At 38.1% G+C, this 20,309-nt stretch overlaps 1 protein-coding gene across 3 annotated transcripts in view; it reads left to right on the top strand.

Annotated features, from left to right (window-relative positions):
• The first annotated feature begins 641 nt into the window (after positions 1-641).
• Positions 642-20,309, top strand: part of LOC133664733 (phosphatidylinositol 4,5-bisphosphate 3-kinase catalytic subunit alpha isoform) — a 99,301-nt gene continuing 79,633 nt past the window's right edge. The window contains exons 1-3 of one of the 3 annotated variants that reach the window (XM_062069602.1): positions 642-1,009; positions 8,176-8,579; positions 16,802-17,011. In XM_062069602.1, the coding sequence (XP_061925586.1) occupies positions 8,228-8,579; positions 16,802-17,011 (562 nt within the window). In that variant the 5' untranslated portion in view covers positions 642-1,009; positions 8,176-8,227. Of the gene's footprint in view, positions 1,010-1,504; positions 1,915-8,175; positions 8,580-16,801; positions 17,012-20,309 lie in introns of those variants that run through there. The other 2 variants (XM_062069603.1, XM_062069604.1) reach the window with 2 other exon arrangements.

Below are 20,309 nucleotides of genomic sequence, written 5' to 3'. Positions count from 1 at the left end.
TCTCCATTGTTCATTAAACAAATTGCAAAAGATTCACCAACACAGATGTCCAGAATACTGTGGAATTTTTCTAAGAAAACAGAGCTGTTTGTATTGGATACAATGTGTCCGAATACTTACGCTTCAACCATTGACGTCACGCACAAACGTCATCATACATAGACGTTTTCAACCGGAAGTTTCCCGGGAAATTTAAAATTGCACTTTATAAGTTAACCCGGCCGTATTGGCATGTGTTGCAATGTTAAGATTTCATCATTGATATATAAACTATCAGACTGTGTGGTCGGTAGTAGTGGCTTTCAGTAGGCCTTTAAGGTATTTTTGGGTTCATTGAGGTTAGCTAACTTTACTTGTTTTGGAAAGTCTTGACAAGCCAAATTTTCTTCTTCTATTGGCAGATAATTTTGCTTAGTTCAAATAAAATACCACTAATTTTTGTATTTTTTTTTCTTGTTTTTGAACACTGACTTTTTGCAGTGTATTCTAAACCCCCGACAGTATGGATGCTACAATATTACTTTTAGTACGCGCACGGGGACTTTTAAAAATTTGCTGCGGGCTTAAAACGGCCCGCAGGCCACACTTTGTCCACCCCTGCCTCAACCTACTCATCCCCCTTGTTCGAGCAACACTTAAAGCTTCCCGCGGGGGGACGCCATCGAGCGTGTAGTTCCCGGCCTGATCTCACGACAACAAGCCGCTTCCCTCGTCTCCGAGCAGAGGGCGGTCCGTCATGAGGACCCTGCTAGCTTTAGCTAACACTCTGCAGTTTACTGCGAGGGCTGCCCGGCGAGGAACACGCCATGGTATAGTCTGCTCGTTCCCCGCCACGGCGCGTTGCTACTCACCCCCGGTGACCGGAGGCGTCTTTTCCCGCCAGACCGGGACGGTCCTTTGTCCGGACTCATGTTAGACTTCCACAGCGGGCTCGAATGGGATTTACCCAGCTAGCCGCAGCTAATGCTAGCTTCGCGGCCAACCGGTTCGCACTAGCTCTCTGACACAGGTAGTTAGCAACATTTACGGCTTGTTTACCTCTCTTCGGGAAAGCAACACGCAGATAAATGATAGACGGAGTCCGAATCCGTGCCTTATATGTGTTTGTTTTGACATGTCCATACCGCTAATGACAACTTGGCTAATAGCATGGTTAGCTACAACCTAGCTATGAGTAGCACAACATTCAACTAAGTTCAAGTTAAAGTACCAATGGCTGTCACACACACACTATCCATCCATCCATTTTTTAACCGCTTGTCCCCTTTGGGGGGGGGGGGGGGGGGGTGCGCTGGAGCCTATCTCAGCTGCATTCGGGCGGAAGGCAGGGTACACCCTGGACAAGTCGCCACTAAGTGTGGTGAAATTTGTCCTCTGCATTTGACCCATCCCTTTGTTCACCCCTCTGGGAGGTGAGGGGAGCAGTGAGCAGCAGCGTTGGCCGCGCCCAGGAATCATTTTTGGTGATTTAACCCCACCAATCTCAACCCTTGATGCTGAGTGCCAAGCAGGGTTTTTGATTGATTGATTGAAGCTTTTATTAGTAGATTGCACAGTACAGTACATATTCCGTACGATAGGTGAGGGCCGACATCCGGGCAACTGAGCTACATACGGGTTCTTCGAGCCATAGCAACCAGACTGGCGTTGAAAACAAACCGTTGCCATTACTCTTTAACGCTGGTTAAACCCGTCATTCTGCCTCCAAAATGCCGAAAAACTGTGTTGTTTTTGGTTGTGCTAACCACAACTGGAAACAGGGAAAACAAAGGTTGTATTTTGTTCTGCCAAAGCGTGATAAAAGCCCACAGAGACGAGACAAATGGCTCGCAGCTTTACACCGGGAAAACGAGGACGGTTCTCACTGGAGTCCCCCAAAGTACCGGGTCGTGTGTTCGGATCACTTCGTTTCTGGTAAATATAAGGAACAAAAATCCACCTTCTTAACCACAACTTGGCTATACCGTCCGTGCTAACGTTGTACTTGTTGAATTTGTACCTTATGACGTTCGGCAGCTGAAGTTGTTGTTGTACAAAAATAACATGCAGTATATACTATATAGTCTATAGCCTAGCTAGCTATTTTCGAAAACTGGTTTCGTTTAAATTTGCACTTAACAGTTGGGTTTTTAAAAACCAATAAACCCTATAATTTTCATGTTGCCATTTAATCAACTTTTCAAGACAGTTGCAAAATGCTGTCTGCAAGACTTTTCAATACAAATACATATATTTTGTACATTATTCGCCTGCTGTACTGCGCCTTCATAAGGCTACAACTTACAAGGACCAGGCTACTAGGGGTCAGTAGGGATGATGTTTGATAAGAAATTATCGAGTTCGAGCCTATTATCGAATCCTCTTATCGAACCGATTCCTTATCGATTCTCTTATCGAGTCCAGATAGGTTGTTGTATATGGAAAAAAACACACAATATTTGGTTTAACAAAAGCTCACTTTTATGGTATAAGAAAAAAATTAAATCTAATAAATAAATAAATATTGACTGTTACCCCCCTAAAAAAATAAAATAAAATAAATAAATATTGACTGTTGTTACCCAAAGTATATTAAGTGGGATTTTTCAGAAAAACAAATATATACAGTAACACAAAAACAACCTGTCTCTGTGATTACTATAGGTGTATAAATAATAATATAGTGTTAAATAAAATCAGTCCCTTGGGCACAAAACTTAAAATAATACAGCTCTCCAAAAAGTGCACTTCTGCTGCTATTTGACATAACTGTTTGTTATGATGCTTTGACATTTTTGCACTTTATTTCTTTATTGAAAGAAAATTCTATGAAGAGAAAAGTTGTTTGCAAATGTGGTTACAATGCTAAAAAATAAAGTTAGAGCTAAAAAAAGAAATACACTTTATTGAGTTAAAATCTTTCCTTATAGGGGAAAAGATGTGATGTTATGAGCTAGGGAAAATAACAACTACACTACCTAGCATGCAACGGGAGTGACGAGCATGCGCGGTAGCCCCGAAAAGTGTTGTTGCATGTCGCCACCCGGCAGCTGAGAATGAGGTTATGAGCACGCTGTGAAAGTAAACGTCAAGAAATCAGCCAACACGCCTCGTCTGCATTATTTATAATTAGACAGACAACACATAAGTGTGATTTTGTTTTGTTTACAAGAAAAGAAAAAGAAAAATTAAAAAAGGGAGATGTCATATATATGTATGTGCTGCGGTTGCTTTAAGTTTCAACAGCTGCCGTAAAGGAGGTGCGTTGCTAGCCTGGTTGCTATGTTTCCGGTTGGTCATAAAAGTGTTCGTCATGTGTTTGTACCCTGCTCAAATCTCTCAGTAAAGTTATTCATTGGATTATACCTTTTGTTTTGAACGTTATTACACCTTAGAGCGCGGTCCATTGTTTTTCCTGCTTTTCCTATCTGTGCCTAATGACTGAGCTACGTGACGTCCCGTCGAGGGACGGGATTCGTTCAGAGGGATTCGAATAAAGAACCAACTCTTTTTCTTTACTATAGTGGTCTCGATAATGGGTACCGGTTCTCAAAAAGGGATGCGAGTCAGAGAACTCGGTTCTTTTCTTATCGAACAACTGGGAAAACCGTTTTCGAGTATCATCCCTAGGGGTCAGTCTGCTTTCTTTAGGGGTTTTTTGCCTGGCATTCCAGTATTATTTACCCGTAATCTTGGTATTACTTTCCTTATTAGGTTATTTTGCCACCTCCCCCTTCTGTTTAAACTCTCCTTTGTTGTACTTAAACAATACATGTAGCCCTCAAATCTCTCAATATTTTATACACTAACACTTGATCTTGTTGTTGATAAGTTCCGCGTCTCTTTCTTAGTAGCGCGCAGGCTAAGCTAACTAGCAAGCTAAGCTAAGCCTGAGAAGCTTTAAAGTTCACTGAGACGAGTCTGACGCAAATAATACATTTTCGTTTTTTCACACGATATGCGAATAAGTAAAAATGCGTAAATGAAGGATTTAACGCCGACTTCCAAGCCACAACGCTCGTTAAATGCTTTTTCTGCCAATGCTGTGTTCGCTGTGAGCTGGTTTGTTTTCAACGAATTCCCGGTTGCTAGAGGATTGGTAGGCGGAAGTGACGTAGGTCCGCCCTCACCTATTGACCACTAAATGGTAACACCCTAATACGTTTTTCAACGTGTTTAAGTCGGGGTCCACGTAAATCAATTCATGGTAAAGGGGAGGTAATGGGTCCTATTTTTATAGTATTTGGTATGACTCGGCCGGAGTTTGAACTGACAACCTACCGATCTCAGGGCGGACACTCTAACCCAGGGGTGTCCAAACTTTTTCCGCACATGGAAAAATTAAAGCATGCGGGGGCCATTTTGATATTTTATTTATTTTTTTACCTTTAGGGCTCCCGGGGACCATAAAGGGTCTCAGTCATTAAAATGTTAAAAATAAGTCAAATTATTATTTTTTTAATTTTATTTAACACTTACAGTAAATCTCTATATCAACTTCGGGTTGATATGAAGTTAAAAAAAAAAAAAAAAAAAAAGGTTATATGCCTTTTTTGTCAAAGACAACATTTCATTTTTTTATAGTAAAGCTGAAATATGCAGTATTTAGTAATTAGAGCCATAATCAATAATGCAGGACACCATTGATTCATTGTTATTTTTGAGTAATCACAGTGTAAAGATAAATAAAATCCCACTAAATATATTTGGGATCCAAAAGGTGCCCCACTCATAAAGTGATACATTTATTTATTTATTTTTTACTTTCAACAGGAGATCAACTTCAGCTATATCTGTTAATTTTACTTTTGAACTATTATTTTGGTTTGTTTTATGCTTTGTTTGATGTTTTTATATGGCAACCACACAATATATGCAACATTTTTTTCCACACAAAACGTTTTAAAGTGACATTTTTGAAGTAATTGGACAATTAAAAACAATTCATTATAACATTGATTTTTTGGTAATTTTGTTTTTTGGAGCAATGGCTAAAAAAGAAAAATGAAGAAAGAAAAAAAAACAGCCTGCATGGCAGCTTTGTGTCAACTGCATTCCACTTTCTTAAATGTTTTATTTTAATTTTTGCTATAGTATTTCCAGAATGTGTGGCGGGCCGGTAAGCAATTAGCTGCGGGCCGCACTTTGGACACCCCTGCTCTAACTACACTGCAAAAACTGAAATCTAAGTAAGATTAAATATCTCAAATAAGGGTGATATTTGCTTATTTTCTGTCTGATAAGATAATTCTTCTCACTAAGAGTCTTTTACTTGTTTTAAGGGTTTTGGTCCTAAATTATCTCAGTAAGATATTACAGCTTGTTGCTGAGATTTTAAAGTTAAAGTTAAAGTACCAATGATTGTCACACACACACACACACAAAATTATGCTAAAAAATGCTAAACAAGAAGGAAAAGCTCAAATACTGCTTCCGGTTCAATTTTTAATCACACAGATAACCACACATTTTTGCATTTTGGATTAACATATATTCGATTTTGGTGTTTATCTGGTAAAATAAAAATCCATAAAAGGAAAACAGCACAAAATGTAATTTTATGGCAATATTTTAATGAAAATCAACCCTTTTTTTGTTTGTTTTAAAATCTGCCATATATAATAAAAATAGAAAAACGGAATACACTACGAAAAAATACAGTCATTTTTTAAGTGATGTAAAGTTCATGTGCAGCATTTACCTTGGAGAGTGGACTTCTACAATATCGCCTTTTCGCACCATCAGCAGCTTCACCTTATTTTCATGCATACATGTCTGTAATTTAGATATTATTTCAACATCCTTGGCTGGCGTTAGACTCATTCTGATTCAGTATGGTGCAGAGTAGCAGTGATAAACTAGAACTGTTTAGCCAAGTCCGCTACACTCTTTGTCATGTTTTTGATGTTTTTAATTGAGTTAATTTAATTTGCTTCTTCTTCTTAGCACTGTCCTTCACTTTCACTGTTTTCCTTCCTGTGAAAATGTTTTGTTTTAGTATGTTTTTTGTTTTAGGCAAACATGACACAAAACTTCCCAATTGTTAGAAAGCCCACTGTTTAATATGTTTGTGTGTATGCTTCACTGATGAGAGTATTTGGTGAACATCGTTTTGTTCTACTAATGTCGGCGGTTCTTGAACTCACCATAGTGTGCACTGTGACACAACAGTTTGTTTACATGTAAAATCCACTCCTTCTTTGTCTAAATTTGGCCACCAAAAGTTTCATGCTGTGCGTGAATGCACAAAGCTGAGCTTTGTTGATGTTTTTGACTTGTTGGAGATGCTAATCAGGCATATTTGGTCAGTGCATGACTGCAAGCTAATCAATGCTAACATGCTATTTAGGCTAGCTAAATGCAGCTGAGATCGGGGTCGCAGGGGTGCTGGAGCCTAACGGGACAAGCGGTAGAAAATGGATGTTTTCTACCGCTATACATATCTATACATATTGCATCATTATGCCTCATTTGTAGGTATATTTGAGCTCATTTAATTTACTTTACTTTTATCCTCTTTCTATATAATTTAGTTTTGCATGTCTCATGACACATTATCTGTATATAATATTTGCTGCATTTCTGAAAGTTGTTTTTTGTGCCATGTTGTTCCAGACCACAGCAAAAGTTGCCTACAATACAGGCCAAAGTTTGGACACACCTTCTCATTCACTTATATACGGTTTTCCATTTTTTGCGGCTCCAGACAGATTTGTTATTTGTATTTTTGGTCCAGTGTTAAACATTGTACTGATATGATCCAGTTTAAGAGGTTGTTCAAATGAATAGTGCTTACAAAGTACAAAGAAGAAGAATTATGAGAAATACTTTCAACCTTATTGAAAATAAGATATTCTTCATCTCAGTATGTTAATAATGACTGAATTAATTAATTACATATTACAAAACTTGTGTATACTAATTCACAGATGTTATTTTGTTATAAAAAGGTCAGTAAATTATTCTATATATTTGTAAACGCTCTGAAGTGGGAAAGGGGTAGGATTAGATAAGCTCTGCTTCTTCCTACTCCTTTTCGGACATGATGTAAAGTGAAATGATATGAAACTGTGTGATGTATTATACTGTAAGTGTGTACATGTTCGAAATAAACTAAAGAAAGAAAGAAAAAAAGAATATGGCTCTTTCAACGTTTTGGGGTTGCAGACCCCTGCCATAGATGGTAAACAAAGTGATTTCCATCTCTAACTATAAGCTAATGCTAGCTGTGAACTGTGACATTTGCTGTGCAAACTAACTAACTCGTATGTTTACTTGCAACTTAAGGCATACAGTGTTTCCCATAAACTGCCAAGATACCTGTGGCGGTGGGGGCGTGGCTATGGGTGTGGTCACCATGACATCATCGAATAATTTGCATAATTTACTACAATGATATGATTTTCTCTAAAAAGGCTAAAAAAATGTATACTTACTAATTAATAATAGTTTTGTTTTAAACGTCCATCCATCCATTTTACAATATAATTACAACACTTTATGTACATATTTATATACAGATTTGAACAATAAGTTATTCACTGAAATATATTTATTAATTGTGGTTCTTACAAAAAATATATCTTATAAAAATATAAAAGCTAAAATGTCTCTTAAAGCTCTGCCCCTTTAATTAGTGCATACTAAATAATTTAACTTTAGCCCATATTATTTACCAGCAACATAAAGTGAAACAGAGGCAGAGGTGTCCTGCCACAGTCAGTAACAAATAAACAGAAAACAGTAGTGGTGGTAGATAGACACAAAGCTTCATCAAACATCTGATCCACTGAACAAAGAGCTCCAAAAATCTTGATCCTACACTTCTCTTTTGTAAAGTAAATCTGAACAGCCGATATGGGCATCTACATCAACTATATGATTTGCCTGAGAAGCTTGACAGGACACAAAAAAAAAAAAAACCTTTTTTTTTTGTGGCGGCCTTAATTCTTTCGTGGCGGGCCGCCACAAATAAATGAATGTGTGGGAAACACTGGCATAACAATTAGCCAAGAGACAGCTCTTATGTCAAAACACTCTTAAGTTAAGGCACCACAGTAATCTAATAGTGTATTTGCCATTGCTCTAAAAACACATTGTGTTTGAAGTCCAATATAGAGGCTTTAGTAGTCTTGTGCATTTGTATTCCCAGGTCAGTAATTCTTATGTAACTCTTGTCTTCTACCTTTCCTTTAGCGGGTTGACATCGCACACCTCATAATTAGCAGGTGGACTAACTGGAGCAACCATGCCTCCCAGGCCATCCTCGGGAGAACTATGGGGGATGCACTTGATGCCCCCCAGCATCAAAGTGGACTGCCTCCTTCCAAATGGCATGATTCTCACGATGGAGTGCCTCCGAGAGGCCACGCTGATTACAGTGAAGCACGAGCTTTTCAAAGAAGCCAGGAAGTATCCTCTTTACCATCTACTGCAAGAGGAGAGCTCCTACATCTTCGTCAGTGTCACCCAAGAAGCGGAACGGGAGGAGTTTTATGACGAAACCAGACGGTTATGTGACCTCAGGCTCTTCCAAGCTTTCCTCAAAGTCATCGAGCCTGTAGGCAACAGAGAAGAAAAGATTCTCAATCGAGAAATTGGTATGGTTTTATATTTTTATATTTACTGTCAGTTTAAGGCTGCAGCTAACGATTATTTTTCTATCGATTAATCTATAGATTATTTTTTCGATTAATCGATTCATCTATAGATTATTTTTCCTTTTACGAATTATTTTTTTATTTAAAATGAAGATGAAAAAATAAATGTAGGCCAGTTTTTTCAAAAGGCATGGCTTTTATTTACAAAAAAAAAAAAGTATGGCCACTCAGTCAACATTGACAAGAACATGACAAAATATTCTGTAACAATGTAAACATTTAAAACTTTTAACATTTAACAAAATTAAAAGTAGCTTATTTGCTTTTTAATGTGCAAATATAAAAGTAAACATCCAGTGCAAATCTTAATATTCTGCAATAGTATAAGCATTTCAAAAGTAAAAGTATTGCTTATTTTGCTTCAAAATGTGCAAAAATAAAGATAAACATCCAATACAAAAAAGTGCAAAACGAAATATTCTGTAACAACAGTGTAAACATTTCAACAAAAGTAAAAGCATTGCTTATTTGCTAAAATGTGCAAAAATAAAGATAAACATCCAATACAAAAAAGTGCAAAAAGAAATATTATGTAACAACAGTGTAAACATTTCAACAAAAGTAAAAGTATTGCTTATTTTGCTTTAAAATGTGCAAAAAAAAAAGATAAACATCCAGCACAAAAAAGGGCCAATCTAAATATTCTGGAGCACTGTAAACATTAAGTATTGCTTTTAAAATGTGCAAAATAAACATCCAGTCCAACACAGTACACAATAACCAATTCTACTCATTCCAGTGAGTGACTAACAGTTGTAATGAACAAAGGTTAGCATGTCTACATGCTCTGGGGTGAGGCTGGTTCTTTTCTTGTTTACAATATTCCCAGCAGCTGAAAATAGGCGCTCAGAAGGGGTCGATGTGGCTGGAACTGAGAGGTAAGACCGAGCCAGCATTGCCAAATTTGAAAACCTTGCCTGATGTTCTTTTCACACATTATCTTGTTAAATTGGTTTAATAACACAACAATGATAGTATGATTAAAGTGAAAGTTAATTGTTTGTTTGTACATAGTATATGTAACTGTTAATGTTGTAAAAGGTATTTGCACAACTAATTAACGTTAGCGTTAAAGAGGAGCGCGTCTTTGTAAACACTGAACAGGCACGCCAAACGCGCCTCTCAGAGCGAAACGGTGCTTTAGTTTATGATTTTACAACGCAGATACAAATGACACATTCGTGTTTTTGTGTAATGATGACAAGGTATACTCACGCGGACGATTGACTAGTTGATGGTGATGGCAAGAACGCTGTCGGGTGTTTTCTTTTCAAATGTTCGTTCATAGCCGTTGTGCTGCTATGATAGGCCATTTCCGCTCGACACAGTGTGCATACAACAACATTATTAGGCCGTTTATTGAAATACTCCCACACTTTTGATGACTTTTGGCGTGCTTTTTTCCCCTCGCTCGCACCGCGCTCCGCCATGACGGTAGTGTGACGTAAATATGCGAAGCGTCGACGCACAAAAACGACGTTGACGTATTTACGTAACCGATTACGTCGACGCGTCGTTTCAGCCTTATGTCAGTCATTACACAGCAAAAGCATAACATGCACTCACTGGCACCTTAGGCACGCAATCTACCATATGTTTTCAGACTATAGAGCGCACCTGGATATACATTTTGGAATCATAATAGCCGCACCAGACTTTAAGTTTCAAATATATACGCTGTGAAATGAGTTATTTACACAGAAATAATTTGTCAATGTTTATTTACATACCTTGATTGTTTCCAAACAGTGCGTATAACACGGCAGTAATACGCATACTTGCCAACCCTCCCGATTTTCCCGGGGGACTCCCGAATTTCAGTGCCCCTCCCGAAAATCTTTCGGGGCAATAATTCTCCCGAATTTCTCCCGATTTCCACCCGGACAACAATATTGGGGGCGTGCCTTAAAGGCCTACTGAAATGAATTTTTTAAATTTAAACGGGGATAGCAGATCCATTCTATGTGTCATACTTGATCATTTCGCGATATTGCCATATTTTTGCTGAAAGGATTTAGTAGAGAACAACGACGATAAAGGTCGCAACTTTTGGTCGCTGATAAAAAAAAAAAAGCCTTGCCTGTACCGGAAGTAGCGTGACGTCACAGGTTGAAGGGCTCCCCACATTTCCCCATTGTTTACACCAGCAGCAAGAGCGATTCGGACCGAGAAAGCGACGATTACCACATTAATTTGAGCGAGAATGAAAGATTTGTGGATGAGGAACATGAGAGTGAATGTCTAGAGTGCAGTGCAGGACGTATCTTTTTTTCGCTCTTACCGTAACTTAGGTAAAAGGGCTCATTGGATTCCACACTTTCTCCTTTTTCTATTGTGGATCACGGATTTGTATTTTTAACCACCTCGGATACTATCCTCTTGAAAATGAGAGTCGAGAACGCGAAATGGACATTCACAGTGACTTTTATCTCCACGACAATACATCGGTGAAGCACTTTAGCTACGGAGCTAACGTGATAGCATCGTGCTTAAATGCAGATAGAAACAAAATAAATAAGCCCCTGACTGGAAGGATAGACAGAAGATCAACAATACTACCATCAGGAGACACCGAACCAAACACTGGACCTGTAACCACACGGTTAATGCTGTGCCGCCTGTCGAAGTCTAGCAATGCTGTTGCTAACGACGCCATTGAAGCTAACTTAGCTACGGGACCTCGTCTGAGCTACGATAAAAACATTAGCGCTCCACCTACGCCAGCCCTCATCTGCTCATCAACATCCGTGCTCACCTGCGTTCCAGCGATCGACGGCGCGACGAAGGACTTCACCCGATCATCGATGCGGTCGGCGGCTAGCGTCGGATAGCGCGTCTGCTATCCAACTCAAAGTCCTCCTGGTTGTGTTGCTGCAGCCAGCCGCTAATACACCGATCCCACCTACAGCTTTCTTCTTTGCAGTCTCCATTGTTCATTAAACAAATTGCAAAAGATTCACCAACACAGATGTCCAGACTACTGTGGAATTTTGCGATGAAAACAGAGCTGTTTGTATTGTGATACAATGTGTCCGAATACTTCCGCTTCAACCATCAACGTCACGTGCATACGTCATCATACATAGACGTTTTCAACCGGAAGTTTCCCGGGAAATTTAAAATTGCACTTTATAAGTTAACCCGGCCGTATTGGCATGTGTTGCAATGTTAAGATTTCATCATTGATATATAAACTATCAGACTGCGTGGTCGGTAGTAGTGGGTTTCAGTAGGCCTTTAAAGGCACCGCCTTTAGCGTCCTCTCTCACCTGAAAAGGAGACTATTATATATATATGTCTCCGCTATCCATATGTTTATCTATAACCCATAAAGTAGGCAGGCACGGAGCTATTTCTCAGCGTGTGTTTCTTCCAGCCGGCACGTTAATACACTGACACACAACATCCGGATTCCCATCAGGCATTGCTTCAAAACTACGGCAAGTAGTAATGTCCAAAAACATAACAGACACGAAGCAGAAGAAAGAAGAAGAGACATGGCGACGACGAGTAAGAAGAAGTACGCTTGCAAGTTCCAAAATGATTGGGAAAAAATAATTTCAGTTCATCCAGGACAGCTGGAAGGGGAAGGGGTATGCTGCCTGCACATTTTGTAGATCAGACTTCCTAATTGAACACGGTGGCCGAACGGATATACTCATTCATGAATGGATTATATATATATATATATATATATATATATATATATATATATATATATATATATATATATATATATATATATATATATATATATATATATATATATATATATATATATATATATATATATATATATATATATATATGAAATACTTGAAAATATATACACCCCCCATCTCCCAAATTCAGAGGTCTCAAGGTTGGCAAGTATGGTAATACGGCTTATCAAAATTAAACAAAAGTCATCGTCATGGACCCACTAGCTGCGGAAGCTAGCTCTCCAATCATCTAACCCAGGCCTGGGCAATTATTTTGACTCGGGGGCCACATTTAAAGAAAAAAATATGTCTGGCGGCCGGTATATCGATTTTTAGGAACACTAATACAAAACCTAACAATAATGTCTGATTGAAAGTTAAAAACGTTATGACAGACCGCCTTAAAAAACGGAATGGAATTTTAAATTTTTCTATGAAGGATAAAACACTGAATATTGACAAAATATGAACGTCACACCCCCTTTCGATCGACATATTTTACAATCAAGTGAAACGCAACAAACAGTGAAATATGAACACGAAGGGTACAAAATAAACCCACCTACAATCTGATACATCTGATACATCAATAAGCTTTAGAACTTTGTTGTGAAAATCTCCTTCCGCGTCTGTGGAAACGCTTCCCTCCCACACTGCTTGGTGCCTCGTCTGAGTTGCTGTGACGTAGATTACCATAGTAACTAATTAGATGACCAAAGTAACTAATTACATGACCATAGTAACTAATTAGATGACCATAGTAACTAGTATATCATCCAAAAGGGCAGATTCCAAGCATTGAAAGACTTAGTATTAGGGCTAACAACTAATCGATTAAAATGTATCATAAAAATAGTTGGCGATTAATTTAGTCATTGATTCGTTGGATCTATGCTATGCGCAGAGGCTATTTTTTTTTTTTAATAAACCTTTATTTATAAACTGCAACATTTACAAACAGCTGAGAAACAATAATCAAAATAAGTATGGTGCCAGTATGCTGTTGTTTTTTTTCAATAAAATACTGGAATGGATAGAAATGTAGTTTGTCTATTGTAGCCGATTATTAATTGATTAATCGAAGTAATAATCGACAGATTAATCGATTATCAAATTAGTTGTTAGTTGCAGCCCTACTTAGTATAGTTGAAGACTTACGGTCATTAGAAAACACCACTGCACATCATAATGGCAGCTACACTTTACATCTTAAACATCTAAAAAAATTATTTGGGAATGTCGGCGGGCCAGATTGAAAAGCTTAACGGGCCGCATGTGGCCCCCGGGCCTTCATTTGCCCAGGTCTGATCTAACCAGACTCAATAACTCCACGGTGACGTTTTGGTGAATTTACTGAGGAATTTGCGAAACTAAAAGAATACAAACAGCGTGCCACTGTAAGTTAATAATACTAACACAGGCACTCGTAAATGTGTTAGCATATTAGCTAATGCTAATGACGCTAGCTTCATTACATTACGATAGCACGTTTTTGATTGATTGATTGAAACTTTTATTAGTAGATTGCACAGTACAGTACATATTTCGTACAATTGACCACTAAATGGTAACACCCGAATAAGTTGTTCAACTTGTTTCATGGTACAAATGTATACTATCAGCATAATACAGTCATCACACAAGTTAATCATCAGATTATATACAGTGAATTATTTACATTATTGACAATCGGGGGGCGGGGTTGATATCAGCATTTCAGTCATCAACAATTGCATGATCTGAGAAATGGGCATTGAAACAGTGTAGGTCTGACTTTGTAAGATATGTACAGCGAGCAGTGAACATAGTGAGTTCAGAAAGCATAAGAACAAGTATATACATTTGATTATTTACAATCCGGGGAGGTGGAGGGAGGAGGGTGTTAGTCTAGGGTTGAAGTTGCCTGGAGGTGTTCTTTTAGTGCGGTTTTGAAGGAGGATAGAAATGCACTTTCTTTTACACCTGTTGGGAGTGCATTCCATTTTGATGTGGCATAGAAGGAGAATGAGTTAAGACCTCGGAATCTGGGTTTAACGTGGTTAGTGGAGATACAGTGTTTCCCACACATTCATTTATTTGTGGCGGCCCGCAACGAAAGAATTAAGGCCGCCACAAAAAAAAGGTTTTTAAAAAAAAAAAAATTTTTTGTAAAATGTTTTTTTTTTTTTTTGTGTCCTGTCAAGCTTCTCAGGCAAATCATATAGTTGATGTAGATGCCCATATCAGCTGTTCGGATTTACTTTACAAAAGAGAAGTGTAGGATCAAGATTTTTGGAGCTCTTTGTTCTGTGGATCAGATGTTTGATGAAGCTTTGTGTCTATCTACCACCACTACTGTTTTCTGTTTATTTGTTACTGACTGTGGCAGGACACCTCTGCCTCTGTTTCACTTTATGTTGTTGGTAAATAATATGGTTGTAGTAGTAGGCTAAAGTTAAATTATTTAGTATGCACTAATTAAAGGGGCGGAGCTTTAAGAGACATTTTAGCTTTTATATTTTTATAAGATATATTTTTTGTAAGAACCACAATTAATAAATATATTTCAGTGAATAACTTATTGTTCAAATCTGTATATAAATATGTACATCAAGTTATTTGTAAATATTGTAAAATGGATGGATGGATGGACGTTTAAAACAAAACTGTTGTTATTAATTAGTAAGTATACTTTTTTTTAGCCTTTTTAGAGAAAATCATATCATTGTAGTAAATTATGCAAATTACTCGATGATGTCATGGTGACCACGCCCATAGCCACGCCCCCACCGCCACAGGTATCTTGGCAGTTAATGGTAAACACGGAGATATACAAATATGTACAAATATGCATGAAAACACACTTACAGACATCACACATGGGACGGTTTAATAAGTATGATTTGTTGTAGTTGTATTGTAAAACTTACAAACGTTGCTTGGAGTGATGAATGAAAAATCCATACTAGTAAAAACGCTATGAACGGCTAGAAAAATGGAACAGCACTTCTACTTCCGGTTTGAAGCTCAGTCTAAACAGAAGGACAATGCAGCACTGCAGCACCTGCAGTGAGCGAAATCATCCAAAAGATGGCGCCATAGCACAAACAATAACATCATTTCAATACTTTTGTTTCCATCCATCCATCCATTTTCTACCGCTTGTCCCGTTCGGGGTCGCGGGGGGTGCTGGAGCCTATCTCAGCTGCATTTGGGCGGAAGGCGGTGCTTGTTTAAAAAAAAAAATATTTGCATTATGACAATCAGCAAAGAAAAATCTATAAATTAACCTCACCTTCAGTATATCAGTATGTGGAATTAAATTATGGAATGGATTAAGCAAAACAATCAAACAATGTACTAATATGATCCACTTCAAGAAACTCTTCAAACTTAAAGTGTTTACAGAGTACAAAGAAGAACTATGATAAACATTCTGAATTTATTTCATCCATCCATTCATTTTCAAAATAATCTTACTCATCTCACCATATGAAATATAACTTACTTCACCGAGTATTATTTATTTATGTATTTATTTATTTTTATTGTGATTACTTATGGAGTATATTGTGAATAAATTGAGAACAGGAAGTGAACAAAAGTTTTAGCAACTGTTATGTAAAAGGAAAGGGGTAGGATTAAATAAGCTCTACTTCTTCCTACTCCTTTTCGAACATGTTGAAACGAGAAACTGGAAATTGTGATGTATCATGTTGTATGCTTGCATGTTTGAAATAAACTCAAACTCAAACTCACCGTTTTAAAAGCCGCAGAGTTCAAATCGTAGGAAAAAAGTAGCGAATTATTGTCCGGAATTTACAGTAATATAGTCTACTCTGGTACAAAAAGAGCCTCTGAAAACATAATAATGCTCAGTTTGGATTGGTATAGTGTGCAAAAACTAAAGCAGTTTTGCCCACGCGAAATATGTAACCAATTAATCCGTTCCAGACACACACAAGTCTTAACCCAAAGCTGCATTCATCAGCAGCCAAATAAGGAGGCTTTTCAACTTGTTTTGAAATAGTTACATTGTCATTATATAATCATTTAAATGCCAAATCATACATAAATCGTTATAGCAGGAGGCTGCTTTATACACCGCGACATGTTGTAATGAGAAACTGGAAAAATGTAACTATTAGCATGTTGAAAATAAACTTAAACCATATAGATTTTAGGTCTATATGGTTAATATATTAATCCTTAATAAACATACAGTATAGTATATTTTTGGAACACAGCAAACATAACTTTCTGACTGTGTCCTTCTAAACTGAGCCGTTCTTTGTAAAGGCCTTTTTAAAAATTTTTTATTAAATTGGGTCTTGTAGTTCTTACCCAAAATGCACTGCCAACATTTTCAGCCTCAATTGTATATTGTGCAAGTGTACCTAATAAAGTGTCTTTTGAATGTACAGTAATTGTGACTAGCAGATATGTGGTGACTAATCATTCCTTGTTTTTTTTCCCCTTTAGGTTTTGCGATTGGAATGCCCATATGTGAGTTTGATTTGGTCAAAGATCCAGAAGTGCAGGACTTCAGAAGGAACATTTTGAATGTTTGTAAAGACGCCGTGGACCTTAGAGACTGCAATGGACACCACAGTAGAGCCTTGTACGTTTATCCCCCCAATGTGGAATCCTCAGTTGAGCTGCCCAGGCACATCAATAACAAACTAGATAAAGGTAAGCAGGGTTTCCCCTAGATTGCCTGTACCTGTGGCGGGGGGCGTGGTTAGGAGTTTGGTCAATATGAAGTCATCACATTATTAGCTATGATGCATACATTTTCTTTAAAAAGCCCCAAAAATACCATACATACAGTACAGGCCAAAAGTTTGGACACATCTTCTCATTCAATACGCATTTTCTTTATTTTCATGACTATTTACATTGTAGAATGTCACTGAAGCATCACAACTATGAATGAACACATGTGGAGTTATATACTTAACAAAAAAAGGTGAAATAACTGAAAACATGTTTTGTATTCTAGTTTATTCAAAATAGCCACTCCTTGCTCTGATTACTGCTTTACACACTCCTGGCATTCTCTCGATTAGCTGCACACACACCTTCCAGGGCGCGTCCACCGCTGCTGCCCACTGCTCCCCTCACCTCCCAGGGGGTGCTCAGGGATGATGGGTCAAATGCAGAGAATAATTTCGCCACACCTAGTGTGTGCAGTGTTTCCCATAAACTGCCAAGATACCTGTGGCGGTGGGGGCGTGGCTATGGGCTTGGCTATGGGCGTGGTCACCATGACATCATCGAGTAATTTGCATAATTTACTACAATGATATGATTTTCTCTAAAAAGGCTAAAAAAATGTATACTTACTAATTAATAATAACAGTTTTGTTTTAAACGTCCATCCATCCATCCATTTTACAATATATTACAAATAACTTTATGTACATATTTATATACAGATTTGAACAATAAGTTATTCACTGAAATATATTTATTAATTGTGGTTCTTACAAAAATATATCTTATAAAATATAAAAGCTAAAATGTCTCTTAAAGCTCTGCCCCTTTAATTAGTGCATACTAAATAATTTAACTTGAGCCTACTACTACAACCATATTATTTACCAGCAACATAAACTTTTACCATCATATTTGTACATGTCGTATTTGCTGATGTTGCTCTATTGTTGTTGTTGTGTTTGCTGTTGTTGTTTTTGTTTCTCTGTCTAATCCCCCTCTTGTCCCCACAATTTCCCCCGGCTGCACCAAATGATAATATAAATACATTTAATAAAGTCAAATACAAATAAGGCAACAAGAGAAGTATCCTTCACTTCTCTTTTGTAAAGTAAATCTGAACAGCCTATATGGGCATCTACATCAACTATATGATTTGCCTGAGAAGCTGGACAGGACAAAAAACAAAAAAACAAAAAAAAAAACGAAAAATCTATTTGTGGCGGACGTAATTTTTTTTGTGGCGGGCCGCCACAAATAAATGAATGTGTTGGAAACACTGGTGTGTGTGTGTGTGTGTGAGACAATTATTGGTACTTTAACCTGTGAAGTGAAAACCATTTCAGGTGACTACCCCTTGAAGTTCATTGAGCGAATGCCAAGAGTGTGCAAAGCAGTAATCAGAGCAATGGGTGGCTATTTTGAATAAACTAGAATATAAAACATGTTTTCAGTTATTTCACCTTTTTTTGTTAAGTACATAACTCCACGCGTTCATTCATACTTTTGATGCCTTCATAGAGGGACGGCGTGGCGAAGTTGGTAGAGTGGCCGTGCCAGCAATCGGAGGGTTGCTGGTTACTGGGGTTCAATCCCCACCCTCTACCATCCTAGTCACGTCCGTTGTGTCCTTGGGCAAGACACTTCACCCTTGCTCCTGATGGGTGCTGGTTAGCGCCTTGCATGGCAGCTCCCGCCATCAGTGTGTGAATGTGTGTGTGAATGGGTGAATGTGGAAATACTGTCAAAGCGCTTTGAGTACCTTGTAGGTAGAAAATCGCTATACAAGTATAACCCATTTATTTATTTATGCCTGCATAGTAAATAGTCATGAAAATAAAGAAAACACATTGAATGAGGTGTGTCCAAACTTTTGGCCTGTACTGTATATTTAAAACAAATCTGTAATTATTAGTTACAGTATTAACATATTAACATATATTTTTCTACATAATATCGTTTTGCTCTATTTTTCAGTTGCGTCTGCTTATTTTACAATGTACTTTGTTTAGATTTATTTTTTTCTACAGATTTCTCCAATCCATTTAGTCACTATCTTTATCTAAGATGACTGGCAACACAATTATCATTTATTTCTGGTGATATTGTAGACTGTACTCGTGTCTACAGAGTATTTACTTTTATCGATCCATGTCCGCAACGGAAAGCAAGAGCTGCAGCGAGACTGACGGCACACTTGCTTTGCGCTTCCCTTCTCTCCTTAAAGGCCTACTGAAATGAAATGTTCTTATTTAAACGGGGATAGCAGATCCATTCTATGTGTCATACTTGATCATTTCGCGATATTGCCTTATTTTTGCTGAAAGGATTTAGTAGAGAACATCGACGATAAAGTTTGCAACTTTTGGTCGCTGATAAAAAAAGCCTTGCCTGTACCGGAAGTAGCGTGACGTCGCAGGTTGAAGGACTCCTCACATTTCCACATTGTTTACACCAGCAGCGAGAGCGATTCGGACCGAGAAAGCGACGATTACCCCATTAATTTGAGCCAGGATGAAAGATTCGTGAATGAGGAACGTGAGAGTGAAGGACTAGAGTGCAGTGCAGGACTTTCTTTTTTCGCTCAGACCGTAACTTAGGTACAAGCTGGCTCATTGGATTCCACACTTTCTCCTTTTTCTATTGTGGATCACGGATTTGTATTTTAAACCACCTCGGATACTATATCCTCTTGAAAATGAGAGTCGAGAACGCGAAATGGACATTCACAGTGTCTTATCTCCACGACAATACATCGGCGAAGCACTTTAGCTACGGAGCTAACATGATAGCATCGGGCTTAACTGCAGATAGAAACAAAAGAAATAAACCCCTGACTGGAAGGATAAACAGAAAATCAACAATACTATTAAACCATGGACCTGTAACTACACGGTTAATGCTTTCCAGCCTGGCAAAGCTTAACAATGCTGTTGCTAACGACGCCATTGAAGGTAACTTAGCTACAGGACCTCACAGAGCTATGCTAAAAACATTAGCTATCCACCTACGCCAGCCAGCCCTCATCTGCTCATCAACACCCGTGCTCACCTGCGTTCCAGCGATCGACGGAGCGACGAAGGACTTCACCGGATCATCGATGCGGTCGGCGGCTAGCGTCGGATAGCGCGTCTGCTATCCAAGTCAAAGTCCTCCTGGTTGTGTTGCTGCAGCCAGCCGCTAATACACCAATCCCACCTACAGCTTTCTTCTTTGCAGTCTTCATTGTTCATTAAAAAAATTGCAAAAGATTCACCAACACAGATGTCCAGAA

The sequence above is a fragment of the Entelurus aequoreus genome, linkage group LG14 (genome assembly GCF_033978785.1).
Source record: "Entelurus aequoreus isolate RoL-2023_Sb linkage group LG14, RoL_Eaeq_v1.1, whole genome shotgun sequence".
NCBI lineage: Eukaryota > Metazoa > Chordata > Actinopteri > Syngnathiformes > Syngnathidae > Entelurus > Entelurus aequoreus.
This window is presented reverse-complemented; position numbering and strand designations above follow the sequence as displayed.